The 26,025-nt window shown below is 43.5% G+C and overlaps 1 protein-coding gene across 1 annotated transcript in view; it reads right to left on the bottom strand.

Annotated features, from left to right (window-relative positions):
• Window positions 1–19,482, bottom strand: part of FECH (ferrochelatase) — a 35,566-nt gene extending 16,084 nt beyond the window's left edge. Inside the window, exons 1-5 of the mRNA XM_017679434.3 lie at window positions 19,226–19,482; window positions 13,671–13,797; window positions 9,061–9,180; window positions 7,605–7,753; window positions 2,265–2,399 (exon numbers count right to left, since the gene is read on the bottom strand). Coding sequence (XP_017534923.2) covers window positions 2,265–2,399; window positions 7,605–7,753; window positions 9,061–9,180; window positions 13,671–13,797; window positions 19,226–19,292 — 598 coding nt within the window. The 5' untranslated portion in view covers window positions 19,293–19,482. The remainder of the gene's footprint in view (window positions 1–2,264; window positions 2,400–7,604; window positions 7,754–9,060; window positions 9,181–13,670; window positions 13,798–19,225) is intronic.
• Window positions 19,483–26,025: the final 6,543 nt, after the last annotated feature.

Genomic DNA, 26,025 nt, shown 5'->3' on the forward strand with positions numbered 1-26,025 from the left:
TAACTTCCCATTACAGAAAACGTAGACAGGGGAGAAGAAAGGAAAAAAGCCAGCCATTCTCCTGGCAGGCTCATACAGTGATGGCCTCATTCTGGCATAGTTCTTTCCAGTTATTTTTCCTTATAGCTGTTTTGTTTTATTTTACAAAGTTGTAATTTTAGTATCTATGAATTTTGTATCCTGAGTATTTGGGACATTTTTACTTAATATTATAAGGTATTTTCCACATTATTAATGGAAGTTGTATAACCATCCTTTTTAATGGCTTATTGATAAGAAGCACAGCTTATTGAGAGCAGCTTATTAAGATTTGTCTGAGCATTCTCTATTTTTATCTGCTTCTACAAAATTATCACCATTCCCTAGAATATGTTAAATGGAGAGCAAATCCTTACAGTCCTAACAAAACTTGTATTTCTAAGCAAGAGGTGGTGGAAATCATGAAAATACGAAGACTAATGGAAGGCAGATGGGGTCAACCCAACACAACTTTTTCCTGGACTAAAGGGAGCTGCCTCTGGGCCAAGCCTCAATCCTATGAAAAACTAATCCTAGGAGAGGGCCTCTTCCTCAATCTTAACATAAGGCAAATGTTCTAAAACAGTTCATGCTTCCCAATACCAATCCCCTGGTTTCTCTGACCATGAGAGCTGTTAATCAGTTAGGTCCTCCAGATTGTAATGCTATTCAGGACAAAGCCATATTTTAAATCAAAAGTACAGACTCAATTTTCAAAAAAAAAGAAAATATGAGTTCCATTTGTGTAAGTAGAATACAGTGAGTCAGAGGAATCCAAATAGAGTCCATTTCAGGTTCAAAAACAATCTTTTCAGGTATCACAAAGGGGTCACTACCATATTATTAGCATTGCCAGTCACATTTTACAGGGGAATATCGTCATTTTCAGATGTACAAAAGGACTTCTGGAAGCCACGTTAGTTCTTCAGGGTCACTCAGAAACATTCAATGAACTACCAGAAATAGTAATTCAAGGGAAAACATAACTAAAAAAATTGTTTGTGATTGATACATAGAATACACTGGCACTACCATGACAATGTATGTCTAAATAATACAACACATAAAACAACACTCAACTGGCCTCAAAGAATGAATGATGGGAAAGGCCTTCCCATCTCTGAAATGAAGATGTTCCTGCCCGTACATGAGATACAGGAAAAAGCTACACAGACATTGGTGTTTCAAGCACACTGGAAAAGCCAGCTGTGAAATGAAACCCATAGTCAATCCTCTCATATAAATAACCATTGCTTAACTTGTCTAGTTTTGAGAGCAGACATCTACATTTGAGGTGTATTTTTTAAAGCAAGGCAAGAGTATAGCTTAGAAATTTATAAAATCAGATTCACTCTCCAATTACACATTACCAGACATTCTGAAGTGGTGGAGGTACATTTCCAAAAGAAATCACAATTCAAAATACTCCTGCGAGTATCTGAGAACTCAGGCCTTTTCATAAGTGCTCTGAGCAAATATCTAAGGCACACATCAGGCTGTGAACATTTCTTCCAGGGGCCTTTTGTTTCTCCTCATAGTTACAGAAACAACATGCACTGATTTCCAAAAGCAATTCGGAAGGAACAATGTGCTGACCCCAATCCTTGAAAATGAATGGGAACAATATTCGTAGATGACAGCAGCTTTATCTATAATTAATGATATAGAGACTGGCAAACATGGGTTATTCTCCAGCTCCAGCTAAATACGGAGGAAACAATATGCAGTAGTATTTTCTAAAATCTAGAACAGTGAGAGAAGTTTGCAAAGAGACTACCAAACTGGGCTTTGCTTTAAACAGGAAACAACCCAGAACCGAAGAGTAACAAAAAACATATTAGTATTTCCAATGTTATATGGGCACCTCTACTTTCAAAATGGAAACAGCTATCACCTTTGCCACATTAATAAGAATATCCAGGTAACCATGAAAATAAGGCTTATTACACACAGAGAAAGCGGCTTAAGGTTCGTTACTAATCCACTGTACAACTGCATAAAGTGCTGAGCACAGGCAGGCACCGCCTTTCACCCACCATTTGTAATTCTCAGCCGATGGGCCAATAACTCAAGGAGCAGATGAACCATGCGATTTCAAATGGACTGCCCTGAACTCTCGTGTCTAAAGCAGACAGGCTGGATTTGCCATTCAAATTGAAAATGATTCATCCTTTCCTTCAGTACTCAGGTTCCCTGGTGCTTTCTGCCAGGGCCATATCCACCCTCCCACTGCAGAGCAGCCTTACCTGTGGTAGAGCAGCTGTACTGTGGATACTGCGTAAAAGCAATAGCTCTTTCGAGCCCGTCTCTCTCCATCTCTTCAATTGCTTCTTCTGTTAAAGGATGGACATACCGGAATCCAATATAGTATTTGTGAGGGGCTGTTAGGAAGCATGTGTGCAAGGAAGAACGTATTAATCTTTACATAGATTCCTTGGCGTCACAAACAGAATGCAACGCCCAGAACAAAGAACAGGTGACCTGATGTCCTGAGGCTGATAATGCGGCAAGTTCAGAACATTCCTGAGATCTTATCCAGTCTTCAGCTAGTATGTGGACTTCTAATCGCTGTTTTCTGGGATCAACCTTCCCCCTCGCAGACACACACGTGGTTTTTAAAACTCAAGTTTCGGGTCCTAATTTTCTGCTGTTGGCTGAGATCAAAGAGACTCAAGGAAGGGAGGGGAGAGGTAGCACTTACTCGTAAAGGGGGACCTCCTCCTACACGCCAGACACTGTGGGGGATACTTGGCTCTTCTTTTTTTTTTTTTTTTGTCATTTAAATTCCATTTTTCAGATAAGGAGACAGAAATCCTCAAAGTTTACTGAGCCGCGCAGGTGGTCGAGCTGAACTTACAATGCAGGTTGCGTCCCCAGAGCCCACGCTCCTTCCCTGCCAGGCCTGCCTCCAGCACCCCTGCTCCGACAGACCGGGTCACCGAGGCTCCATAAGAGCTCTGGGATACCCGATACAAGTTCCCCGATAACAGAAGGACGAAATGATTCTCCTTGTTTGGCATAGCAAACCACACAGTCAAATTGGAGATGAGCGGGATTTAAAAGAATTGTTCTTGGCACCTAAATGACCTTACTGAGGCACGTCTTTGTGTTCCTTCCCCATCCCTTTACCAACTCCCTCCTCTAGCCCTCTTTGGTCCTTCTCCATCTTTTTCCCCTGTATTTTAAAAACATCTACAACCATGCAATTTCTTAAGCATTTATCAAATCATAAAACTGGAAGCTTCCTGAAGTTACTCAGTCTTGCTTCCCTGTCTTTTCATAGGATGTCACCTAACTTATACTCAGTTATGATATTGAGAACACACTAAACATAACTTTACAATAAAACCAAGATGTCCAAGAATTAGCAGGGGCTACCCTTGAGAATGTGACACTAAATTGCCACAAGAAACATTGAGCTTAAAGTGAAGGAAAAGAGACGGTGTATATTGTTTACATACATGTACAAAACATTCCTCAATAACTAGACCCAAGGAATGTGGGCCAGGGAAGCACATTACCAAAGCCAGGAGCAGATTCTCGAAAGGAGATAGGAGCATGTGTGCGCATGGGAAGGAGGTGCTGATTGGATATTCTCTGGCTGGGGACTGCAAAGAGGAAGGAAGGTGCTCAGACGGCATCATTGTCAGCTGTCTGTCCCTTCTAAGGCACGGTTTTATGTTCTCTTACTTAAGATATGGCAAACTACAGTTAAAACACACCAGAGGACATGACTGTAAGCTAACTCCAAATGACTGATCACTCAAAGATTACATGGCTCATCCTGATACTGTCCCTATCACAACATCTTCAAGGCCATTGCTTAGGAGCTCTTGGGGATCTAAGCTGAGGCTGAGCCGGGATTTGCTTTCTAATCTATTTTGAGACAATACTATTATCAGATTGACCTGGTGAGATCCCCCAGTGCTGCAGGTCAACCAGTTTCTCACATTTTCTTTTCAGCTTCAGAAAGTTGCAGCCTAAATGCCTGGGGTCTGGGAGTTCCTCAAAAATTGCAGACTAAGAGAGGTAGACAGGCTGCCCTTACAGATACCGGCAGATGGTGACCACACTCTGAAGGAAGGGAGAGTAAAACAGTCTAGAAAGAACAGATAAGGCTTGCTTGACCTGTTCAGTTAAAGATGGCCTGTAGAAACAGAGATTAGAAGTGACAATGTGCTCGTGCTCCGCCTGGGCCGATCCTGAGAAAACAGCAAGTGTGCACAAGGCCCCTCGTGGGTGGGGATGGGGTTCACCCTGCAGCCGGCTGTCACCGGCAGGAGTGCAAGGAGGGAAGAGCCCCTGGGATGTCACCAGCCCCACAGCCGGTGGGCACATCTGCCACCGTGAGCCCAAAGTACATGACTCACTGGCCCAGCTAACACTCTTTGATGAGAACTGGGAAAAAGGGAACAAGGAACAGAAGAATTGGATTTTCAACAGTAAAACTTCATTAACTTCCAGCCCATTAATTTAGCTTATGCAATAGTTCAAATGTCTGATCTGTACATGACTCTTGGACAGAAATGTGTGAAGTAGATACTGTAATGCTTTTTTATTTGTATCAGATCATGAACCCTATGCCGATGATGGATAATAATAAAAGCTGACATTTATTGGATTTTTGTCATGTACCACGCACCATACTAAGGCCTTTTAGGATTAGCTTAAATATTCACAGTGATCCTAGGAGTTGGGTTGTCCTATCATCCCCATTTTTAAGAAGAGACTTAACAAGGTAAAAAATCTGCCTGAAGTCACACAGCCAGGCCTGGGGCAGACAGTTCCCTATTATGCAGCCTGTAAAGAACTGAATTACTTTACTAAGTAACACTAAGTTGAGCTTCATTAAAGGCATCACAGTCCACATAACTAAATTAAAAAATTTTTAATGTATTTTGTACATTATTTAATGTACTTTTCATGAAATGGTGACACATCTCACCTACTCCCTTCTATATTCCCTAAATTACTCAGTGAAGTGTGAGAAGCAGGGCAAGAAACTTCTCACGTGGTGATCGGGGCGAGCCTCTGAGGGAGGGCACCTTAGAGCCCCAGCTGGTCATCTTCTTGGTCTTCAATGCAAAGTTCCCCCAAAGAAGTTCCCAAACCTTAAGACTATTTCATTTTTCCTGCATCCACACCCTGTGTGATCATCATACACATTTTGAATAGCATCTCTCCAGTCAGTCTTCAAAAGATTCTCTCCCTGACTCTGAGATAAGCGGCCTGCAGTAGCAAGGTCCCAATGGAAGCTTCTTGTAAGTAGAAACCATGTTTTTTGACTTTGAGTAACAGTGTCAAGCAGTGCAGGGTCCTCAATGGACCACTGATGAATGATGAGTAGGTGGTCTTGGGCCTTATTAAACGCCACTGCCATTCCCCCGGCGCAGGCCTGCTGAAACCATTAGGGGTCACAATTCTAACATGCAGGGGACAGCAGCAACTCAACTTGCCTGCCTCACAAGGTCCCCAGCATGGGCCACAGAGGACAACGTTATGCCAAAAGGTCATTAGTGGCAAAGCCCTCCCAGGAACAGGTCCTGGACAAGCTCCCAACATCCAGAGAAACCAAAAGTAGCCTCCAGGAGAATTTATACTCCCTGCCTCCATGAAGTGCCAGGAAACAGCTCCATGAAGGCTTATTCACTGCTTCACCCATCATCACTAAATTGACATATGGTGACTGTTTAGAAATACCTGCTGGCTGCGTGGGTGGAAGATGAAAGAATGGCTGTGGGACTTGATGTAGGAAAGAGCAGGGAAGTGAGAGATCAGCAGGGGGGTGAATGGAATGAGCAAAGAGGAAGGACAAGTTCCTGTCACATTAGTAGTGACTGGACAGGCAAGCCATTGAGCTGATACATGTTTCATGAATACCCTCAACACATCCCAAAAGGTATAATGAAGAATAATCACTTCTTTTTTCATATAAGTCTCTGTAACATAGAATGCTTAATAACTGATGGTTTAACATAACTCTTGCTGCAATTTTGACTATGAAAATATGAAGTGGATATTATTATTATTTGGTCCCTACCAAAGCAGGGATTATTCCTAGAATCTAGATACTTGTAAATGTCCTCTCTTTGTACAAAATGGCCACATATCTAAAAAGTCTATGCTTGATAGTAAATGAGACACTGGGTTATATCCAGGTCATTTCACAGGACTTCATCCAGCCAGCCTGGGAGGCGGAGGCCATCACTGGCTTGTCTGGTCTGGGCAACCTGACAGCCTCACTGTGAAGGGAGGAGGGAGCGGGAAGCACTTTTTCAGATCTGACAATTCTACTAGAGTCCTGTATGATAATGGGTACTATATGACACATCAACAGGAAACATGGCATATTTCCACCACCTTTTCGCCCTGGAGATAGCAGAGCAATCACAGATATGCTGCAGGTTTATCCTAATGAACTGTCCATGACGAGAGGATTTTGCTTTCTATCAAGGAGTTGTGAGTCAAGGTCAGCCAAGATTCCCTCACAAAAGATACCCTGCGGCCTGCGTAGCTGGCTGTATAAGCAATGCCCTAACCACAAGTGAAGGCAAAAAGGAGACGTCACATTCAGAAGCACAATTGAACAATTTTCCAAGTAGGATGAGCTGAAGGCTAGCGCCATTGTCCCCATTCTGAGATCAGCCTGAGCTCGGTGACAGCTTCTCCGAGAAGAGGGAAATGCTTTTCGTTCTGCCTCATGAGGCTGCTGACCTTGAGGTCCCCACTGTGTCACACTCCTGTCCAGTTTCTGAAACTCTAAAATGTGTCTGAAATTAAAGGATTTCATGTGTCCTAAGATGCATATTTTTTCTTCTAACATTTCTCATACTGGTCGGCATCTACAACAGATGCTGTCTTAAAATTAACTGGCAGAGTTGTTAGTGTCTTGATACTATATATATATATATATATATATATATATATAAAGCAATGGTGTGTCCTGCAATCAGTGGCATCTTGAATGCAATTAAATATGGCACTTACAGTTCATTCGTGTAGTTAGTGTTTCATGCCGCACATGCTTTCTGTGTTGGAGGTTCTCAGAGGGCAGTTACCAGATGTGTGCAGTCGTCTTTTAGTGCCACGTCTGAGGAGGCACTTACTGGCCTCACAATGGTGGTAAGGCCGGGAGCTGAAAGCTGGTTGGTCTCATGGCTGCAGCAGTGAGAGCTAGCTAATTCTGCTCTAGATGTTGATCTAATTAGCTATCCACACAGAAAGAAAAGGCAATAGCAGCAGCCTCAATCCATTTTCCAAAGATTTCTCTCCAGGGCAAAGCTATACAAGCTTTTTATTCATGGTACGTAGCCTCTTCCTTATAATCTAGCTCAACTTAAGACATACCTCAAACTTACTTGTGAAACTAATATTCCAAATCTTTAGCTTTTTTACTTGTATGTAAGGAAGAGCTATACAGCCAAGGACAAAGGACAACGCCTGGATTAAGGGACTATGCACCGTGCAGGAACGCCCCCGATCGAGAGCTGCCAGCACACAGAGCCGCCCTTGGCACCCAACACCCCTGCTTTCCCAACTACTCTGGCAGAAGAAACTAGCGAGCTGTTCATTAAGAAGCACTGTACCTGAGTGTGGGGACAGCTCATCCAGCAGCTTCACCATGGCTTCTCCTTGCTTGGAGGTCCACATCTTGATGGGGGACCCACCTCCAATCCTGCGGTACTGCTCCTGAATTTTGGGGGTTCGGCGTTTGGCGATGATTGGTGCCAGCTTACTAAATCATGTAAGATGTAGGTAAGTGGGTTTCATTCTACCTTAGCAACCTCAGAAATGTTTTCTACTCAGTTAAGAAGACAAGAAAAATTTTAAGAAGCACCTAACAAGAGGAAGCCTTTAAAAACAGAAGCTTCAGGTCACTGACCACAGCCAGCGCTTTGGGCCCAGGTGAGAGAAATTAAGTTAGACACTCTATGATGAAGAGCCACGACTGCCCACGTGCTGTTCTGGCAGCACGCTCTGAGGACGGAGGGCCCCAGACACCCGTGCAGAGCCCCTGGATGGGTGACAGCTCTATGTGAATACCTCTTGATCCTGCTAGCAGGAACCAGGACACATAAGGCATTATGAGGCACACCTTCCTCTTAATTTAAGAAAATGCCTATGAGCCCTATAGACATACTTGCACATGTGAGTAAAGGTGTACACACAAGAATGTCCGCATGTAACACTGTAAACAATTAAGTGTCCATCAGTGAGGTGCTGCTTAAATAAAGGTATAACCATTCAGTGCAGTTTCATAGTCATGAAAAAAGTGAGCCAGGTCTGTAAAACCTGTAGAACAATCTCCACAACACATTGTACGGTTTCAAAATAGATGACTAAGTGCTAAATAATTCACTTCAGTACATTCATTTTTTGTAAAAAAAGGATGTGTGTGTGTGTGTGTGTATACATATATAATATCTCTCTCTCTATATATATATATAGAGAGAGAGAGAGAGACACTATTTATGGATGTTTATCTCTGGGGAGGGTAACTAGGAAGCTGGAGTCCAAGGTTAAAAGGATACTTGCTTTTACTGTAAACACTTTAATACTATTTGCATTTTTTATCACATGTACGTATACATTTTCATTATAAAAACCTATTTTAAAAGAAAAAGAGAAGGAAAGAGGGAGGGAAGAATGAGAGGAAGGGCAGGACAGCAAGAGTCCACAGCCGCAGAATAAATGAATAATAACTATTGCTTCCCTGAGTGTTAGTCAGCCATCAAGTGCCAGGTACAAATGAATCTTTCAAAGATCCTACAGGTACTTCAGCTGTGTCCAGACAGTTTCAGAGCTCTGGGGAGGAAAGGCCTCAAGGAGAATGCCCCCCCCAATTAGCTTTCTCTCTCCCCTGCAGTTCTCCCAACATCACACCCTTCTTACAACTGACAGAAAACAGTAACGCTGCTCCAGCCACTACCAGACCTGCATCACAACCGTCTGTTGTTTTTGAGACTACAGAGCTGAGATACACGTGAGGCAAAATGCGTCGCACAAGTTAGGAATAAGTACAGGTGTTTATATGTATCTTACTCTTGAATAGGAAACGTCATGAGGTCTCGGTCCAGGAAGAGCCTCAGGAGGAAGTCGTGAACTTCTCCGAGGGTTTCAGGGCCTCCCATGTTTAGCAATAATATTCCGGTTTTGGGATTCCTATGTAAAATAAAATGCAGTGGTTGATTCATAAACACTTTTTATTGTCCTCGCATGTAGAATCTTGGTTCAGCTAGCAAATGCTCACCCAATCTGTTCGGAGCAAAGGGAAAAGCCTATACACCTTTTCACATGGCCACCTATTTGGGACAGCATGAGACCTCCCATTCTCCTACCACCACCCAAGGCATCGGTCTTCACTGGGCTTAAAATGTTTCTCTCTTACACTGTCAGCCCTGAACAAAGATTCCATTCTTTAGACACTGAGAGTCAAGGTATAAATCTGAAGCTGCCCTGAGGCTGCAGCCCCTGCCCAGGGGAATGCCTTATGGACACACAGGTTACCCCATCTCTCCAGACTTCAGTTTCCTCACCTATAAGACATAGTCCGCCAACTACCTCAAAAGTTGTTCTGAGAATTCAACGGGTAGTGCACTGAATCATTCAGCATGACCTGGCCCACACAGTAGGTGCTATTATACACTGAGAAGCCTTTGGTGTCCCTGTAATTTTAGACCTCCACGTACAATACCAACCCATCTCTCATTCTTTTATCTGCTCTCTTCTCTTTAATTATTAAATTATTACTGACTTAAATTATTTTTTGCTACTCTGTTTCCTTCTCCAGAGCCTGCCTTTACTCCTTCTTCAGTGTCTCCTGCTACGATAAACTACATTTCTCACTTTACATTCAGCTGTCTAGCCTTCATCTAAATTCAATGTGTAGGTAATTCCTGCAAGAAATTACTCTTACTTACTCAAATTAGTTCCAGGCTAAAGAATGAAGCATTGAATGAGCAAGAAGAGACAAAACAAAAGTCAGGCGGCTTCTGGGAAATTGAAAAAACAAAAGGACAATGCAAAAATGTAAACATCTAAGATCCAGAGCAGCTCTGGTGTTTGCACAGCTCAAGTGAGATGACAAGTTCTCCATCCTTAAACCTCAGGGGAAAGATGGAGTGGGACCAAGTGCTTCCTGCACTGCTTCTGGAAGACACCAGAGAGCATGACTACAGACTAGAACTATGAGGTCAGAGGCTGGGATGGGACTGTGGAAAACTGGGGGCCTGTGTGCGGTGTGTCCCTGAGAACAGGCAGCCATGCAATGGCAGAGAAAGAGTCTGCAGGTGGAAACTAAATGACAAGGAGGGTTCCTTCCACTCATTCCTTTTTTTTTCTGCATTTGTAAAAATTTAAATAGAATTCACATACCCTAAAATGTGCCATTTTAAACTGTACTGCTCAGTGGTTTTATACAAGCAGGAGCCATAATCTGCAGGGGAGAGTGTTCCAAGAACCGCCCCCCCCCAACTAGTGTTCCCTATGCATATTCATACCAATAATAAACTTTAATTTATAAATTAGGCACAGTAAAACAGATTAACAAGAGTAATAAAACAGAACAATCATAACAATGTACAATAACAACAGTTACATGAAACTCTTGACTACAGGACATTCTGAGACTTCATACTAGTTTTTTCTTGATTTTTGTAAGAGAAACTCATTATACCTCTGGGGTTGCAAGTGGTTAACTGTCCGTGCTGAGGCCTCGCTGGCCTGCGCTCCTGGCCCCAGCCCCTCTCACGGCCTCTCCTGAGAAGGAGCCTTCCTCTCGCGGGCAGCAGGGGCAGTGCTGGTCACACCTGTGTCTGTTACACCCATTGCTAAGAGATGTCATTGTTCTGTAACTTTTTGACCCCCTTGGACTAGAATCCTATCAATGTATTAACAAACTGGTGTTCAGTTTTCTTTCCTCGATGCCTTAAAATTCCAGATGCATCATGTTGTGAATTTGTAATATACCCTAATCTTTCTACTTAAACCACCAGTGCTCTCCTGGGATCCTGTCTTTCACCCTCAAAACCTGTGACTCACAATAAATTAAGTAAATTTTCCCATGGCTTGCTGCCAGCTAACAGATTACTGGTTAAGTAACCCCAGGCGAAGAGACTTACCTAAACCACAGAGGGTATCAATGTGCAAACGAGATTTAGAACTGTTTTTCATCTATAACATCTGAGCTCAGAACAAGAGTGGCGTTAAACAGGATGTTTTGCAACCATGTTATCTTAGACATGAAAGAGATGCACACGATTTGAAAATACCTAAATACGTGTGCACTTAATTCAAAACTGTGTTGTGCATGATGAATGGAGCATTAGTCCGCCTTGTTCCAACACCCCTCTATTCCAGAATATGAAGTGCAAAGCTTTAGTCAAGTGCCTCTGTCTCTTCTCCCCTCCAGACAGAGCACATCTGGGACCGAGGTCTGAATGGGCAAGTTTCCTTTGTTTGAATGTAAGCGTATACAGCATAACATATTTAAAACTTCTTTCACTATTTCAACGATTTTTATCTTCTGGGACTCTCAAATATGAGGCTTTTCCTTTGAACTATTAATTGCACATATCAGAAACTCATGGTCATCAATTAATTTAAAAAACAGAATAATTCTATTATATTCAGTTGGCATTAAAATTAAAAAAGCAAATTCCAGCTCTTCCTTAAACTTCCCAGGTGTAATTGGCCTGAGGCTCTATAGGACCTCTGGAACAGGATGTGATTTGGCCTGAGGCTCTATAGGACCTCTGGAGCAGCCCATGGGCCAAATACGCACACATACATCTGCCAGTTTTTGTAAATAAAGTTTTATTGGAACACAGTTCCTACTCATTTCCTTATATATTTTCTATGGCTGCCCCGACAACACAATGGCAGAGTTGAACAGAGGCAAAAGAGACCAAATGGTACTGTGTAGGCGTTTACAGACATGTTTGCTACCCCGGCTCTAGGAGTGTTTGCATGCTGTTACCTAGTCCAGTCTGAGCACTAAGCAGCACAAGGCCTTCATGGTTTCTAGCATCACAAAACGATTCACAGAGATGCTCTTCACTTCATCATCTGCAACATTTAAAAGCTAGAATAATGTACGTGCCCCATAACATGGGACTGGATAAATAATTCTGATTTCATAAAATACTCCTTGGCTACTAAAATAGTGGAGAATATTTATATTTATATGGTAGACATATTATCTAACATAAAGAGGAATTCATAAAAGTAATATGTGCACGACTGTCACATTCTGGTATATATATGCTAAGTAAATATTGATACACATATAATGACAAAATACTGGGTAATAGATTTTTTCTTTCTTTTTTTTTTTGCCTGTCTATATTTTCTAAAATGAACCTATTTCTTCTGTATGAATAGGAATCAGAGTTACTTAACAGAATTTGTATTTTTTAGATTTTTAATTTGAAATCTTTAATATTAAGGCTGAAGAAGGCTTTATCATTGACTTTTGCCACTAGGATAATACAGTCATGAAATAATTTTTCTCCCAGGGTTCCACATTGAATCAGTTCTTTGGGTTACCCTAAACCCTAAATTCCTAAAGCACTTCGTACCATGACTGACGTGAGAGAGTGAGGAGGGACGTGTCTCGCTCTGCGCACCGTCAGAATGGAGAGAATGGACAGAATGTGTCTGTACCGCCACAATCAGTCTTTCCAGGGAGTTGAAAAGAGTTGATTTGGGGTCCAAGCCCAACTCCCTGTCTCCAACAAACCTCAGTTCACTTAGTGCTCAGTCAATGTACCCATGATCACACAGCGAAAAATAACGCCAAATAAGGCCATTTTATTTTCACAGCTGTTTAACATTCATTGGCCATCTGATGTAGCAGCAAGGTCAGGGAGTTCATAGTTCACAGCTACTCTTTCTTTCACTTTAGTGTTAATGTGCATTATTTCTATCTATGTACTTAATCTAAATAATTGCCCTTTCCAGGCTCCTGTTGCCTCTGTACCAGAGGAAAACTTGAGAGCAGCTGTGGCTACTGTTACGGAAGAGGATGAGGACACCCAGCCACTAGGCCACTCCTGCTGACATCCGCCCAGCAGCAGAGGGGAGGTACGGAACATGCTCTTCATTTCTTCAATAAAAATACATCCTATTATGTCATGAATAGTTACGATCACTGTGTTAACAGATGGAAAAGAATGGTAGAGTTTATTACACAAATTCTTGGTAGATTATTCTTTATCCTGCACAGAACATACATGTCATGGGTATTATTATATTAGGTTCATAAATACATTTCCAGCAAACATACAATTAGTGTCATGTGACATATTCCAGAACTAAATTCCTACAGGATTTGCAGACTGTTTGTACTCGACTGTGTCCTTTCACAAAAGCCCTGTGAGATTTTTTATTGGTCAATCATACCACAATAAAGCTAGAAAAAAATTTTTTTAATTTAAAATTTAAAGATCTGTAAAAATTAAAAAAAAATGTAGAACCTTCATAGGGATGAAATCATAGCTAGCTTAACAGCTATTGAAAGGAAGCTGAGAAAATAACATACCATTGCTTCGATTGGACTTTCCCAGTACCTTTCCTCCAAAGGGAGCTCAGATCCACTGGTATGTGCATCAACAAAGAGAAATCCTGACTGGTACATACAGTTAGACTCATACCTCTTTCCTGGTTGAACTTGAGGTTTGGGGCTCCTGGCACGCTGGGCTGTTTCTGTGGCGGCTGCTCCGGTGGCTCCACCCGACCAGCACCTCCATGGCTGACAGGCCCTCAAGCTGCCGTGCACCACTGTGACAAAATTAAAGTGGCAGCGTGAAATCTAGCGGGAAAGTAATTTCTTTTGAAGAGGTCCTCAGGGCATAATTCCTGGATTTAAAATTTTATGAGGTGCTATAACAGAGGTGATTTTCCCAGCATTTCTCTGCAGGCAGGTGAAGGCAGCTGAGCCCTCTATGAGACGTCATGGCGTCCCCTAGCATGGCTTATCAGGACCTGCGTGGGAGCTTTTCTCGAAACCACACACCTTTCCCTGTGTTGGCAGATTTTGATACGATCCTTCGTGAGGATCACTGTTATGTTCTGAAAGTTACTGACGGCAGCATGTCGCTTATATGAAAGGTGAGGAGCCTGCCCTCTCACTGCAAAGATTAAGTGCCAGTGATTTAAGGAGTGGAAATTGGGCCAGTTTTCAACCAGTGCACAGATCTCTCATCTGCCTAGAAACCTTCTCCAGTAAGGTACCAGTGCTGGGAACTTCAGTATTGGTCTTGGACCCTGACAAGGGGCACCTCTGCTTCTAAGGGCTCTTTCTGGCCCTCCTCCTATTGCAGTCTGCACAGCTAAGGATTCATGGACCCCCCAAAGTACCCAATTCCTGATAAGGATCCCAGTTTTCAGGAGCCCAGAATTCCCACACCCACTTCCAAGGTCTGCACAGGATTCTTTCCTGGATCCACCTTTCTAAGGGCAGATTGCACCATCCGTGTATGCAACTCTTGACCTGCAGGGCAGCCAATAGGCGGCTGTTTGCAGGGGCAAGAGGGGAGCGTGAACACAGACATGGGTATGCAGAAGGCTCTTTGCAATGCAGGACAGAGACAGCAATGGGAGGAGAAGCAGGAAGGCCTTCAGGCCAGAGACAACAATCCCAAGGCCACATTTCTGTAGGAACTTTGAAGAGTTGGAGAGTTCATTCTTCCAGGTCATTATAAAGGTCTTTTGGTCAGTGTGGGGGACTAGAACAGACTTCACAGATTGTTAGCTTGCTATCCCACATATGACATATGGGTCTCAATTTGTACTCTTGTCCTAGGGCCCACAAGAGTTAGTTGTGGGCCTGGAAAACCCATCTGACTTGAGAAGTCCACGGGCCATACTCAGTTGTAGCAGAAAGAGCATTCATCCTTAGACAACACACAGTGAAATTAAACCAAAGCCATACAGTAGGTACTGCAGACGGCAACATGGGACAGGGATCACTGCCGTGCCCCACACTGTACACTCACCTCCTTTTCCCATTCTCATACCAGCAGATTCAATACCAGCTTGGTATCTGGTTCCCTCTATCATCCCCCTACTTATGAGTCAAAGGTGTCCTGGTGGGGAACTTGGGCTGCAGACCAGTAGATCTGACTCTAAATCCAGTTCTGCAATTTACCTGTAGTATGACTGGGGCCAGATTATAATCTTTTGGAGCCTTAGTTTTCCCAGCTGTGAAATGATGGCCCTTGTGAGGATTTCAGCAGATAAGACACACTCTGCATGGCATCTGCCACACATGATTAGTGCTGGCATTCAGTTCATTTCCAAGTGTCTAGAGCACAGGGAGTACACCTGCTTTGATTTTTTTTATCAGCTAGTATGTCAATAAGATATAGGAGAATGGTATCTCCAGGTCACTTAGATTTCCAGCTCTCCAGAACGTGCACATTCCCAACAGAGCCAATTACGTGAGCTTGTGCCGACCAGTCCTTATTAACTCAAAGTAGAAGTGCAAAGATTGACATAAAGAAGTTCAATTCTACTCAAATGAAGTCTCAAACCAACTCACATCTCCTTATTTTAGGTAAATTCAGTCTGAACTGCATGAGGTTTAACCAGGTTCTCAATCATACTGGGATGTCTACAGTTCCTTCTATGAATGAGATTATACCAGACTCTATGGGCTATCAGAACAACTTTGGCATTACGTATGTTGACTGCTAGTAATTAGATTTCCTCCTTTGAAGCTTAAAAACAGGGTAGCAGGGGGCAGGAAGTGAGGGTGAAACTAGATTATCCAACTAGTACATTAATTGCCTAGTACAATTTGGGAGCTGGTAGCCTTTGAGCTACCAAACCATTGCCATGTCCTCTACTGTCAAAATTGTCTTCTCTGTGGGTGAGGCTCAGAACCTCACCCCCCCCTGCTTTGAGAGAAATCTTCTGCATCCGTGGATGTCTTGCTGCCCTTGTCTAGCCTGGATTAATACTTAGTCCATAGGCACACACCTGATCATCTGATCATCTACATTTGCCCTCTTACAGCACTAAACTATGTTTTCTACCTTTATCTTGCATCTACCTACCACTTCAGCATTTTATTAAAAATAATAATAATAATAATAATAAAGGGAGAAATGTGGGATCAACATATAAATCAAGTACAAAAATCAAACGAATATTCATATTTGACCTGATTGTTTATAGGTCATAATGCATGATCAAAACCGAAAGTTTCTGTGATGAATGCCCTTGTACTGTTCACCATGTAAGAATTTATTCACTATGTAAGAATTCGTTCACCATGTAAGAACTTGTTCGTTATGCTTCAGAAGATTGGAGACTGATGAGAATTAGGCTTGAGATGGATTAATGATTGTACATTGAGCATTGACCCCCCTATACTGAATTTTATTGTTGTTAACAACCATTTGATCAATAAATATGAGAGATGCCCTCTCAAAAAAAAAAAAATTGTCTTCTCTGTGGCTGAATAAGTTTCTCAGAGAAGGGTGATGATGCTAATAATGACCCTTTCCACTCAGGATGTAGGGTTAATACACCCTCTCACAAGGACTTCTCTTAGAAAACACTCCTCTCCACTTAGGATCAGAAGATTCTAAAGAATCTCTCCTTCCAAATGATCATCAATCACCTGGCTAAGGGACTTTAAAGGAATCATTCAAAGAGAGGACCAACTGAGATTTCTGAACACACTCAGCTCACAGCTGAAGAGACATCTGAAGGCACAGGCAGCATTCTGAGGTGTAGCAAATAGATATTCTAGAGCTGGAGTCTGAGTGGAAATCCCAGATAGGATCAAACAAGTACTATGTGGCAGTATTTGGGCAACCTACTGAGCTATTCCAAGCCTCAATTTTCTCATCTGTAAAGTCGTGATAAGGCCAACCCTGCCTTGGCTGTTTGTGAAGGGCTGTTGTGTAGATTAGGAAAAATGTTTTAAGTCTGTGTTCCCCCAAGAACAGTACCTGGCACACTGCATGTAGTTGAGCAAGAAGTAAGAACACTCAAAAGTAGGGACTTACCCACTTATGAACTAAGACCAATAATTCTAACCCTACGCTTTACATGGACAACTGGTCTACCTTTGGAAGGCCTACCAACAATAAAAGCTATAACACAGGGATATGCAGAAGAAGAGAAGGTGATGTAAGAAAGCCAAAGTTTGTAACTCCTGGATAAGCCTAACAGATGAATCATTCAAAAGTATACCTGTGACTTAAGTTCATGAGTATCAACTGGCCCTTCAAAACCCAATTATTTAATAGTTTGGATGCTTGAGGGTGGGGCAGGGAAGAGTAGAAGAGCAAGACATAAATATACAAGTACTTAAATATACAGTAGAGTCCTTTTCTATCACCGAGATGAGGATTATTTCAAAAGGTATATGTATATTATAAAAATATGTACCATTTGAAAAATTAACAGCAAAAAAGGTTCTATATTGTGACTATAAACACTTGAGAGACTTTAAAAAACTAACTTATTTTCTGGTATGGAGCCAAAATGCTCTAATGTCCTTAAACACTGATATTCTTTTTTATCATTCTAAAATTTTTTTTTCTAATGACACAAGACATATACTTAGTGTAGAAATTTGGAAGGAAAAAGGCACTAAGAAAACAATAATTCATTATTCTATTGACTTTCTGACAAAAAAAATATATAGTGTATATAGTAATGGCCCACCCAAGATTCTTATTCTCTAATACATTAATTCTATAATGTTAACACTTTCAGAATTGGTTTTCAGAAATACTATTCAATTTTTTCTAACCCTGATAATGTTAATCCTTTCATATCAAATGGGATGATAAACGAATTATAAGTACATCTTAAAATCAGAGTCTGTAATTCAATCAGAGTTCAATTCTACTTCTGATCTGGTTCCCAAATCCTTCCACCTGGTTATTTATAACCTGGACAGCTCATTTAAAGTTTCTCAGATTGTTGTTCATGTACTCAAATCTGTCAGATTTTGAGAGCCTGTCAGACTTTCTCTGCCACAGAAGGGGGTCAATGAAAGAAAAGACTAATTTGATACTTCTTTCAGCCCCATTACTGGCACCTAACTTCCTCTTCTTAAAAAGACAATGCCTTTTGTCTCCCAGTGCCCATGGTGACCTGATCCTCATCGTACAATGAATGATCCTAATTATTTTCCTAACACAGGCACCTGTAATAAGATAACGACATTCAGAGTGGATTCTCTCCACCCCCTCTCAGAAGATGCCAGGTGAATTAGGGGACTTCTCAGAAAAATAAAAGGTCTGTCTCCAGTCACCCTCAAATGGGTTAATTATGCATCTTAGTATGTGACAGGCTTTTACATAATAATAACTGAACATTTTGAGGGTCTCCATGTATCTACTGTGTGTCAGGCACTGGACAACAGGCTCTACCAGCTAATCTTCCTGACAAGCCTATTAAGTATCACCTCTCTCCTTTTACCTTTACCAAAGCTCAAGCCAGGTTGAGTGCCTTGCTCAAGGGGTCACTGTTCTACAGAGCCAGTGTCCCAGCCAGGTGTGTCTTTGACCCAGAGTCCCATCAGCTCATCCTATGGACATAACCTACATTCATGGTTTGCATCTAAAACGTGTAGGGTTGTCAGTGGGTCTTATCTGTTCTCCAAGTATCTCTAGAAAACAGTAGCCCAAGCTGCTGTGCCGCGAGAGGTCCTGCTGCCAAGCACAGGGAGCACCGTGTGATGTCAGGGGCTAGCGCGGAGCAGCCGTGGGCACACTGTGGCCTCCATTACCTGGGAAAGACCCCAGGGCAGACGCCCTTGGTGATGATGGAGATGACGCCTTCCCATCCTCTCTGTGGCCGGCATTTTACGCGCACAGTCCCTCCCTCCCGTAATCCTCACCACCCTGTGACTGTCACTATTCTGACTTTACAGATGAGAACTAGGCTCTGAGAAATACAGCCACTGCTCACGACCAGCCGGCTGGCCCACGGACCCCGAGTCCCCTCCCAGCGGCCTCCCGGGGCCCGCAGGGGATCCAGGAACCCCCTCACGCCCCTCCCTGGGGAGGTTCCCTTTCCTGTCCCTTCTCCGCGCCGCGCCTCGCCCGGTCGCTCTGCTCCCTGCGCAGCCCGCCGCCGCTCCCGCCAGCCCCCCGGTGTGGGGACTCCGGCGCGAGCTGCCTGCTGTCCCCGCCGTCCCAGGGACCCCGGCTTCGGCGGCGGCCCCGACAGCCCCACTTACGCCGATGGCGGAGCAGGGCGCCCGCAGCTCGCAGGGCCGCAGCCATGTTTGCGCCGCCTGAAAGCATTCCCGGGGCAGCGTCTGCCAGGCCTCGGTTCCTCCCGCGGGGCGCGCTCAGGAGTCGAGCCCACTGGCGCCGAGCCGAGGGCGCCCCCACGTCGGCCGCGGGCCGCCTTATCTCGAGGCAGCCCCTGCGCCCTGGCTGCACGCCCGCCCCTCCTCCGCAGGCAGGCCTGGGGGCGGGGGCACTGGTGACACGCCCCTCTCGGGGGCCGCCCACCAGAGGGCGGTGCCCTGGGTGAGAGAGGACGCGCTCCCACCGGGCTCGCAGGTGACCGGTCACCCTGTTCGCATGCCCTGCGTGCATCTGCCACCCTCCCGAGGCCGGAACTGGAGCCGCAGCCTAGCAGAGGGCTTTCTAGACATTTCCATTACTGTTACTTTATATGAGGATACTGGTGCCTCGTTCTCCAGGTTGCTAGCACATCTGTGCCGATCTTTTGTTGTGCTTTGTTTTCGGTAATAAGTAAAGTAATTATATATTAAACACTCGTGAATGACATAATTATTCGATTATCTTTGTAGCATCTCTATGTAACAGTTTGACAGGTGGAACCAGAAAGCAAACATACTACTAACGTGAGAGCTTTAGGAAAAGTGAAGGCCAGTCTGGCAAATGCATTTCTTGCAAGGATGGCACGGTCGGGTTTATCAGTCTATCTGCGCACTTTGACAAGGAAGTCGTCTGGCCTCAATCCCGTACACTCAACAGGCGCCTCCCTCATTTCTAGCCATTCCTACATTCCCACGCCTCCACCCGCGCACCCTGCGCATATGTTCAGTGTGTACACCACCGACTCTTGGAACAGAAGGGTCTTGTTATTCATTCATTGAACAAGTATTGAGCACCTACCACGCACTGGGAAAACAGGAGTGAACAGAGTAGACAAGTAAGTGGCTTACGTGAAGGTTAAAGGAGAGACAGAAAGTCATCACAATATGGACTGTTTTGGGTGATGAACATTAGAAAGAAGAATGAAGCAACATTAAGGGAAATAGAGGGAAGCTAATGAAATTTAAAATGGAAGCGTCAGAGAGGTCCTCACGAACATTTGGGCAAATGCCTGAAGGAAATAAGAGGACAAGCCATGTGGACCGTTCTGGGAAGACAGGGTCTAGATTGAATTTGAAACCAGTTTTCTGTAGCTAAAATTTGTGCTCTTGATTTAATTTATTGAAGTTAGGGCTCCAAATGGTGATAGCCCAGCGTAAAATGTCAGATTAACTGGTTCACATTTCCTATTACCTGCATGAAAATCCAAGCAGATGTTCCCTGAGAAATGGGACAGTAAAACTGTTCCAAGTATCGAACTGCTTTCCTATCCATTTTGCTAACTCTCTACTCTCATAATGAAAGTTATATTAGTTTAACTTGCCCTTCAGAGGTGATCTTTATAGATAAGGGATTTCTCTACCGAAAGCCTATCTTTTAAATAGATGACCCAAAGGCTTTACATTTGGAGATGCTGTGCTTTAAAAAAGTATAGACAAGGCCAGAGAACTAGGGAAGGCCCAGGGGTTTAAATGTCTGAGCTACATGGGCTCTTCTGTGAAAGGTTCTGGATAAGTCGCCCCTTCATCCCGGGTGGGGTGCCCCTCCTGCTAGGGGGAGATAAAGGGTATTCTTGCCCCTCCCAGGGAAAAGCTGATAATTAGTGACAAGGCAGAAAGGTGCCAAATTTCATGTAATCACTAAGTTGGAATGGGTTAAATTTTTATCTGACCAGAAAGGAAAAAGGGGCTAGTAAAACATGCTTTATTAAATGTATCAACTTAATAACATTTTTAAAAAGTTAGCACCATTTCATACCTTTTATTCACATCTTATATTTTCATTTTTACTTTTTAAAAAGTCATTCAAAATTTCTCATGTGTAAAACCTTCTGAATGCATGTATTAAGACTCATAGGTTATAAATGGAAAAAGGATCTCATTCTTTTTCCCATTGGAAATTTCCATAACAATTGTCATTTCTAATAAATGGCTTATTTCTTACAAATATCAAGCATAACAGTTTTCCAACAGGTAAATTTTTATGTTCTTATGAAATAAGAGCAGATAAAATGTGCTTTATATCAGTCCTTTTAAAAACTGATTAGAAAACATAGCCCTTAGCCCAGAACTTGTAAATTCTAAATATGGGTTTCCTAAGAAAACCAGAAAAGCTCTTGACAGGCTTAAGAAATTTATAGAACTATATGAGATTTTTATGTATCTATGTACATATGTATATATATATGAATGCATTTTTTTTTCTGGCTTACATATTTGTAACAAAATTACACTCTACACCCCTTAACAAACAGAAAGCCAAAGGCATAGACTCAGAGCCAATTCACATTAACTGTGCCCCCACCACAACAGAGAAGGCTGGTCTGAGCTTGGGTGACTTAATTCGTGAAGAAAGCACTCTCCTGTCGGACAGCACTCTGAGTTCGGCCTGTGGTCTTATATAAAATGAGTTTGTTGGTTTCAGCTCAATGCTTCAGGGAAGGGAGGGATTCCCCTAATTCATTATTTGCCATGATTGGCACCTCTGAGCTACACAGACTAAATCTGATTACCCAATTCTGTCTCCTTAATCAGAAAAGCAACAGGGCAAGGTGGGAGGTGGGGGTGTTTAGTGCAAGAGAAACAGGCTGCATGAAGCAGACAAATGGTAAGCGATAATGATTACTCAGAGAATCTGATCGATTGGCCCCACAATTGTTTTACAGCAAAGAGGCCACCAATTCCAGGCCAATGTGACGTGCATTTTGGTTTCCCCTCTAACCTTAAGCCCACTAGTGGTGATGGGCCTATTAGTACATCTGCATGTATTTACTGAGTGCCTACTATGAGCAAGGCATTGTATCAGGCAATACGAAGGATTAAAAGGTAAAAAGTAAGCTATACTCTCAAGCAACTCATTTATTTATGAAACAGATGTGTAGGGAGAGCCTCCCTGTAGCAGGCATGTGGCAAGCACTGGGTATGGCAATGAAGTGGGCCATCTCTGCTTTCATGGAACTTACATTCTAAAAGGCAAGGCAGACAAAATAAAAGATATACAATACAATGACAGCAATAGTTAGGGGCCATTAAGAAAATAAAGCAGGCAAAGGAATGAAGAGAGGCTGGAACTGCTAGTTACAGTGATACAGCCTCTCTGCAAAGGTGACATTTGACAGGGACCTTTGGGGAGTGGAGGGAAACTCTCTGCAGAAGGGCTTTGCAAGCAAAGGGGGCAGCAAGAGCTGGAACACATTTGAAGCTTGTATGAGTTTCCTACAGTTGCTGGAACAAAATGCCACAAACCAGGTTGCTTCAAACAACAGTTGTTTTGTTGTTTTTCAGTTCTGAAGTCGAGAAGTCCCAAATCAAGATGTCAGCAGGGCCCTGGTTCCCCTGAAATCTGTAGGGGAGGACCCATCCCTGCCTCTTCCTAGCTTCTGGTAGTGGCCAGCGATCTGTGACATTCCTTGGGCTGGGCTTGTAGTTGCATCACTCCCATCTGCACCTGTGTCTTCACATGACAATCTTTCCCTCTTTAAGGACACCAGTTATATTGGACAAAAGGACCCTACTAACCTGTTCCTACTTGATTACATTTGCAAGGATCCTGTTTCTAAATAAGTTCACACTTACAAGTACCAGAAGTAAGGATTTCAACATATCTTTTAGGGGACGCAGTTCACCCTCTAACAAAGCTTGTAAGGAGACCATGTGTCGAACAAAATGTGTGAACAGAGTGGGAAGAAACTTCAGCCTATTGATGCAGGACTTTGTAGGTGATGAAGGACTGGGGCTTATGGAGTGATATCCTAGCAGAGTGAGCCATGCTTATGTTTCAGAAGGTTCACTTTGTCTGCAATGTGGAGAATCAACTGAGCTACTGCACCAGTTAAGACACATGCCACATGACTAAATGCATTCATTTTCTCCTAGGGTGGTGATTTTTTTGAGCTCATATTGGGCAAGGGTGGATTTTTCCCAGAGAATTGTGCTCCGAGTGGTGGATGGGTCCCTTTAGAGACTTTCTGGTTTGCCTCTGCCAGGATTCAGGGATCCCACCGGTCTTGGAGTTTGGTTAATTTCTTGGCGTGATAATCCTGCTCCTCACAGCTGTGCACATTCAAACCAGGGGAGCTGACTCTTCCCAGGAAGCTTTCATTCCCTACCAAGTCCTGGGCAGATGGCAGGCTTCCTTGCCCTTCTCTGGGCTACAGGACTGGTTTTCTAGATGTTCACAGAAGGACCAGACCTCTGAGGCCCTGCTTCAGGCACACTCGGGTCTGGCTCTTGCCCCACCTTCCTGTCTGGGCATGGGCATCTAGAAGCTGGGCACTCCGTATATTTACTTTATGGAAATCCATAGAGTTGTATGCTTATGAGGTATGCCCTTTTCTGTATGAATGTTCTATTTTAATAAAACTTTTTAAAAGGCACCCCCATGTCTTTATCTGGACTTTTCTCCCTCTAACCCCCATCCCTAACAGCTCTGGCTTTGAGACCCTCCCTCGCTTCCAACTGATGCCTAGAGATGCTCCTTTCACACTCCGCTAAGACTTGGGGGGCGAGGGGATTATATTTATCCAGTAAATCCACCTGTTTCTTTTGGAGGAGCAAGAGGTGAATAGAAGCTTCCCTGATAAAAGTGATGATTTCAGGCGAGAGGATGAAGAATGGTTCTTCATCAAGTGGAATTAGAACATAAAAGAGTAACATTGGGATATACTGAATGTGGGGAGGGGGGACACTAGGGAGGCAGAAAAGCACATGATGACCAAGAGCAAGCCATACACTTGGCCACTGCACGGGGTGTGGGAAGGCCTGGGAGACAAGGCTGAGGGCCCGTCTGCAAGTGCTAAAGGAACTGGGGCCTTGTTTGCAGGCTAATGGATCATCGGATCATCCATAATCAAGCAGCCATGGAGGAGACTGGCCTGGTCCAGGCCGTGCTCCAGGGAAGACAGCTGAGCAAGAAGAGTGTGCAGGCGACGGCCTGTAAGAGAGGCGAGGCAAGGAGAGCTAACAGGAGACGGTGGCCACCAGAAAGAAGAAAAGCGGACAGCAACAGGTGGCTAAGGGCATACTGGCCATCAGGAGAGCGGCATCGGGGAACGCTAAGGTTTCCAGCCTTGGAGAGACCGAGAAAAAGAAACTCATAAGTCAGTAGGACAACTGTTGTGAGAAAACATGAGTGTACATTTTTACTGTCATTTTTCCACAGTTTGGTTTGGTCCCACCTGAGAGCGCTTTATGCTGTGGGAGGACTGGCAGTTACCACTGTCCAGCAGCAAGTCTGTCATCTGCACAGAAATATGGTTCAAACTAATAGTCATTCATTTTTAAAGAAACAGTTTTCTGAGAACTCATCATCTCCTTGCTAATTTGTCTTTCCTGATAGCTAATAGTTGAGCATTTCCATTTTGCTTTTGCCCACACCCTTTTGTCTTCACATAGGGAGGTGTGAAGACCTCTGGGTAAAGACTGGGGGCTGGGGTGCTGAACTCACAGATCTAACTTCACTCCCTCCCCAAAGCCCCACTAAAATGTCAATAGAGGTTTTGTTGGTGGTGGGGTTTTGTTTCTAAGCACAAACCTAAAAGGACGGAAAAAAAGAAAAGAGAACCATGTAATAGAATTTTGGAAGCTGGAAGGCAGGTGGTTAAATGGTTAATGATGTAGCAGACCCAAGAAACCCGAATCCTAAGCTGGCCATCCTAAGACAAGAACCACCCAGATTCACAGGACAGAGTCCCTAGGTGGTTCAGGACGGCCAGTGCCAGGGCCCTCTGGAGGTGGAGATGAGAGAGAGCTGCTAGAATGAGATGGAGCAAGTCTCTACCAGAAGTCTGACTGCCCAGGTGCCTCCACGGCAGCAGGTGACTGGCCCACCCACCTAGCAGCCGCCCAGAGGTCTGGTTCCTGAAGAAGTTAGAGGGCTCTGGACGGAAGTGAGCACAGAGTCACTACAGACAAGGGCAGACTTCAGGGAACGTGCTTACTGAAGGCAGAGACTCTGCTCTCTTTGCCTTTTCCTGCACAGAAGAGTCTGGAATTGACCAGCCCCGTAGGAAAAGCTACCGACATCCAGGGACTCTTTTATCCAATATCCAGGCTACTCACCCTACATGAGGTGCACATGCCCTCCACACACACTTCCGGCATTCTAACTCCCACTTGGAATTCTCAGCAGATAACTAAGCATCACCTGGCATCTGAGGAAAGCCTTTAACAGGAAAGACAGACCCAAACAAACAGAAGAAAACAACATGGAGGAAACTGGGATGATGCAAAAAGAAACTTGGATAAGAGACCGTGAAGACTACTTTCTGGGACCGAACTGAGAATTAAAAAAAAAAAATCACTATGCTAACAGATATGAAAAACCCAATAGAAGGATTGGGAAAAGACTGAGGAAAACGAAAATAGCAAGCAAAAAAATGATAAAAGAAAATTTAAAAGGAAGTCTAGTCTCTGAATAGTAGTTGCTTTAGAAAGAAAACAAACAAAAGAACAAAAGGAAGACTTTCAATAAACCAGTTTCAGGCACTTTTTCACAGCTGAAGGGGGTGACATTGAACAGATGCAAGAAATGTCATCAAATTTCAGAACAGTGGGGACAAGCTTCTAGAATACACAGGTCCTAAAGGACCAGCTATGAGAATACTTGGGAGTTCTCTGTAGCAACACTGGAAGCCAAGGCTGCAAAAACAGGGGAAAATGATTCTAACCCACATTTTTATATGGAGAAT

The sequence above is a fragment of the Manis javanica genome, chromosome 9 (genome assembly GCF_040802235.1).
Source record: "Manis javanica isolate MJ-LG chromosome 9, MJ_LKY, whole genome shotgun sequence".
Lineage (NCBI taxonomy): Eukaryota > Metazoa > Chordata > Mammalia > Pholidota > Manidae > Manis > Manis javanica.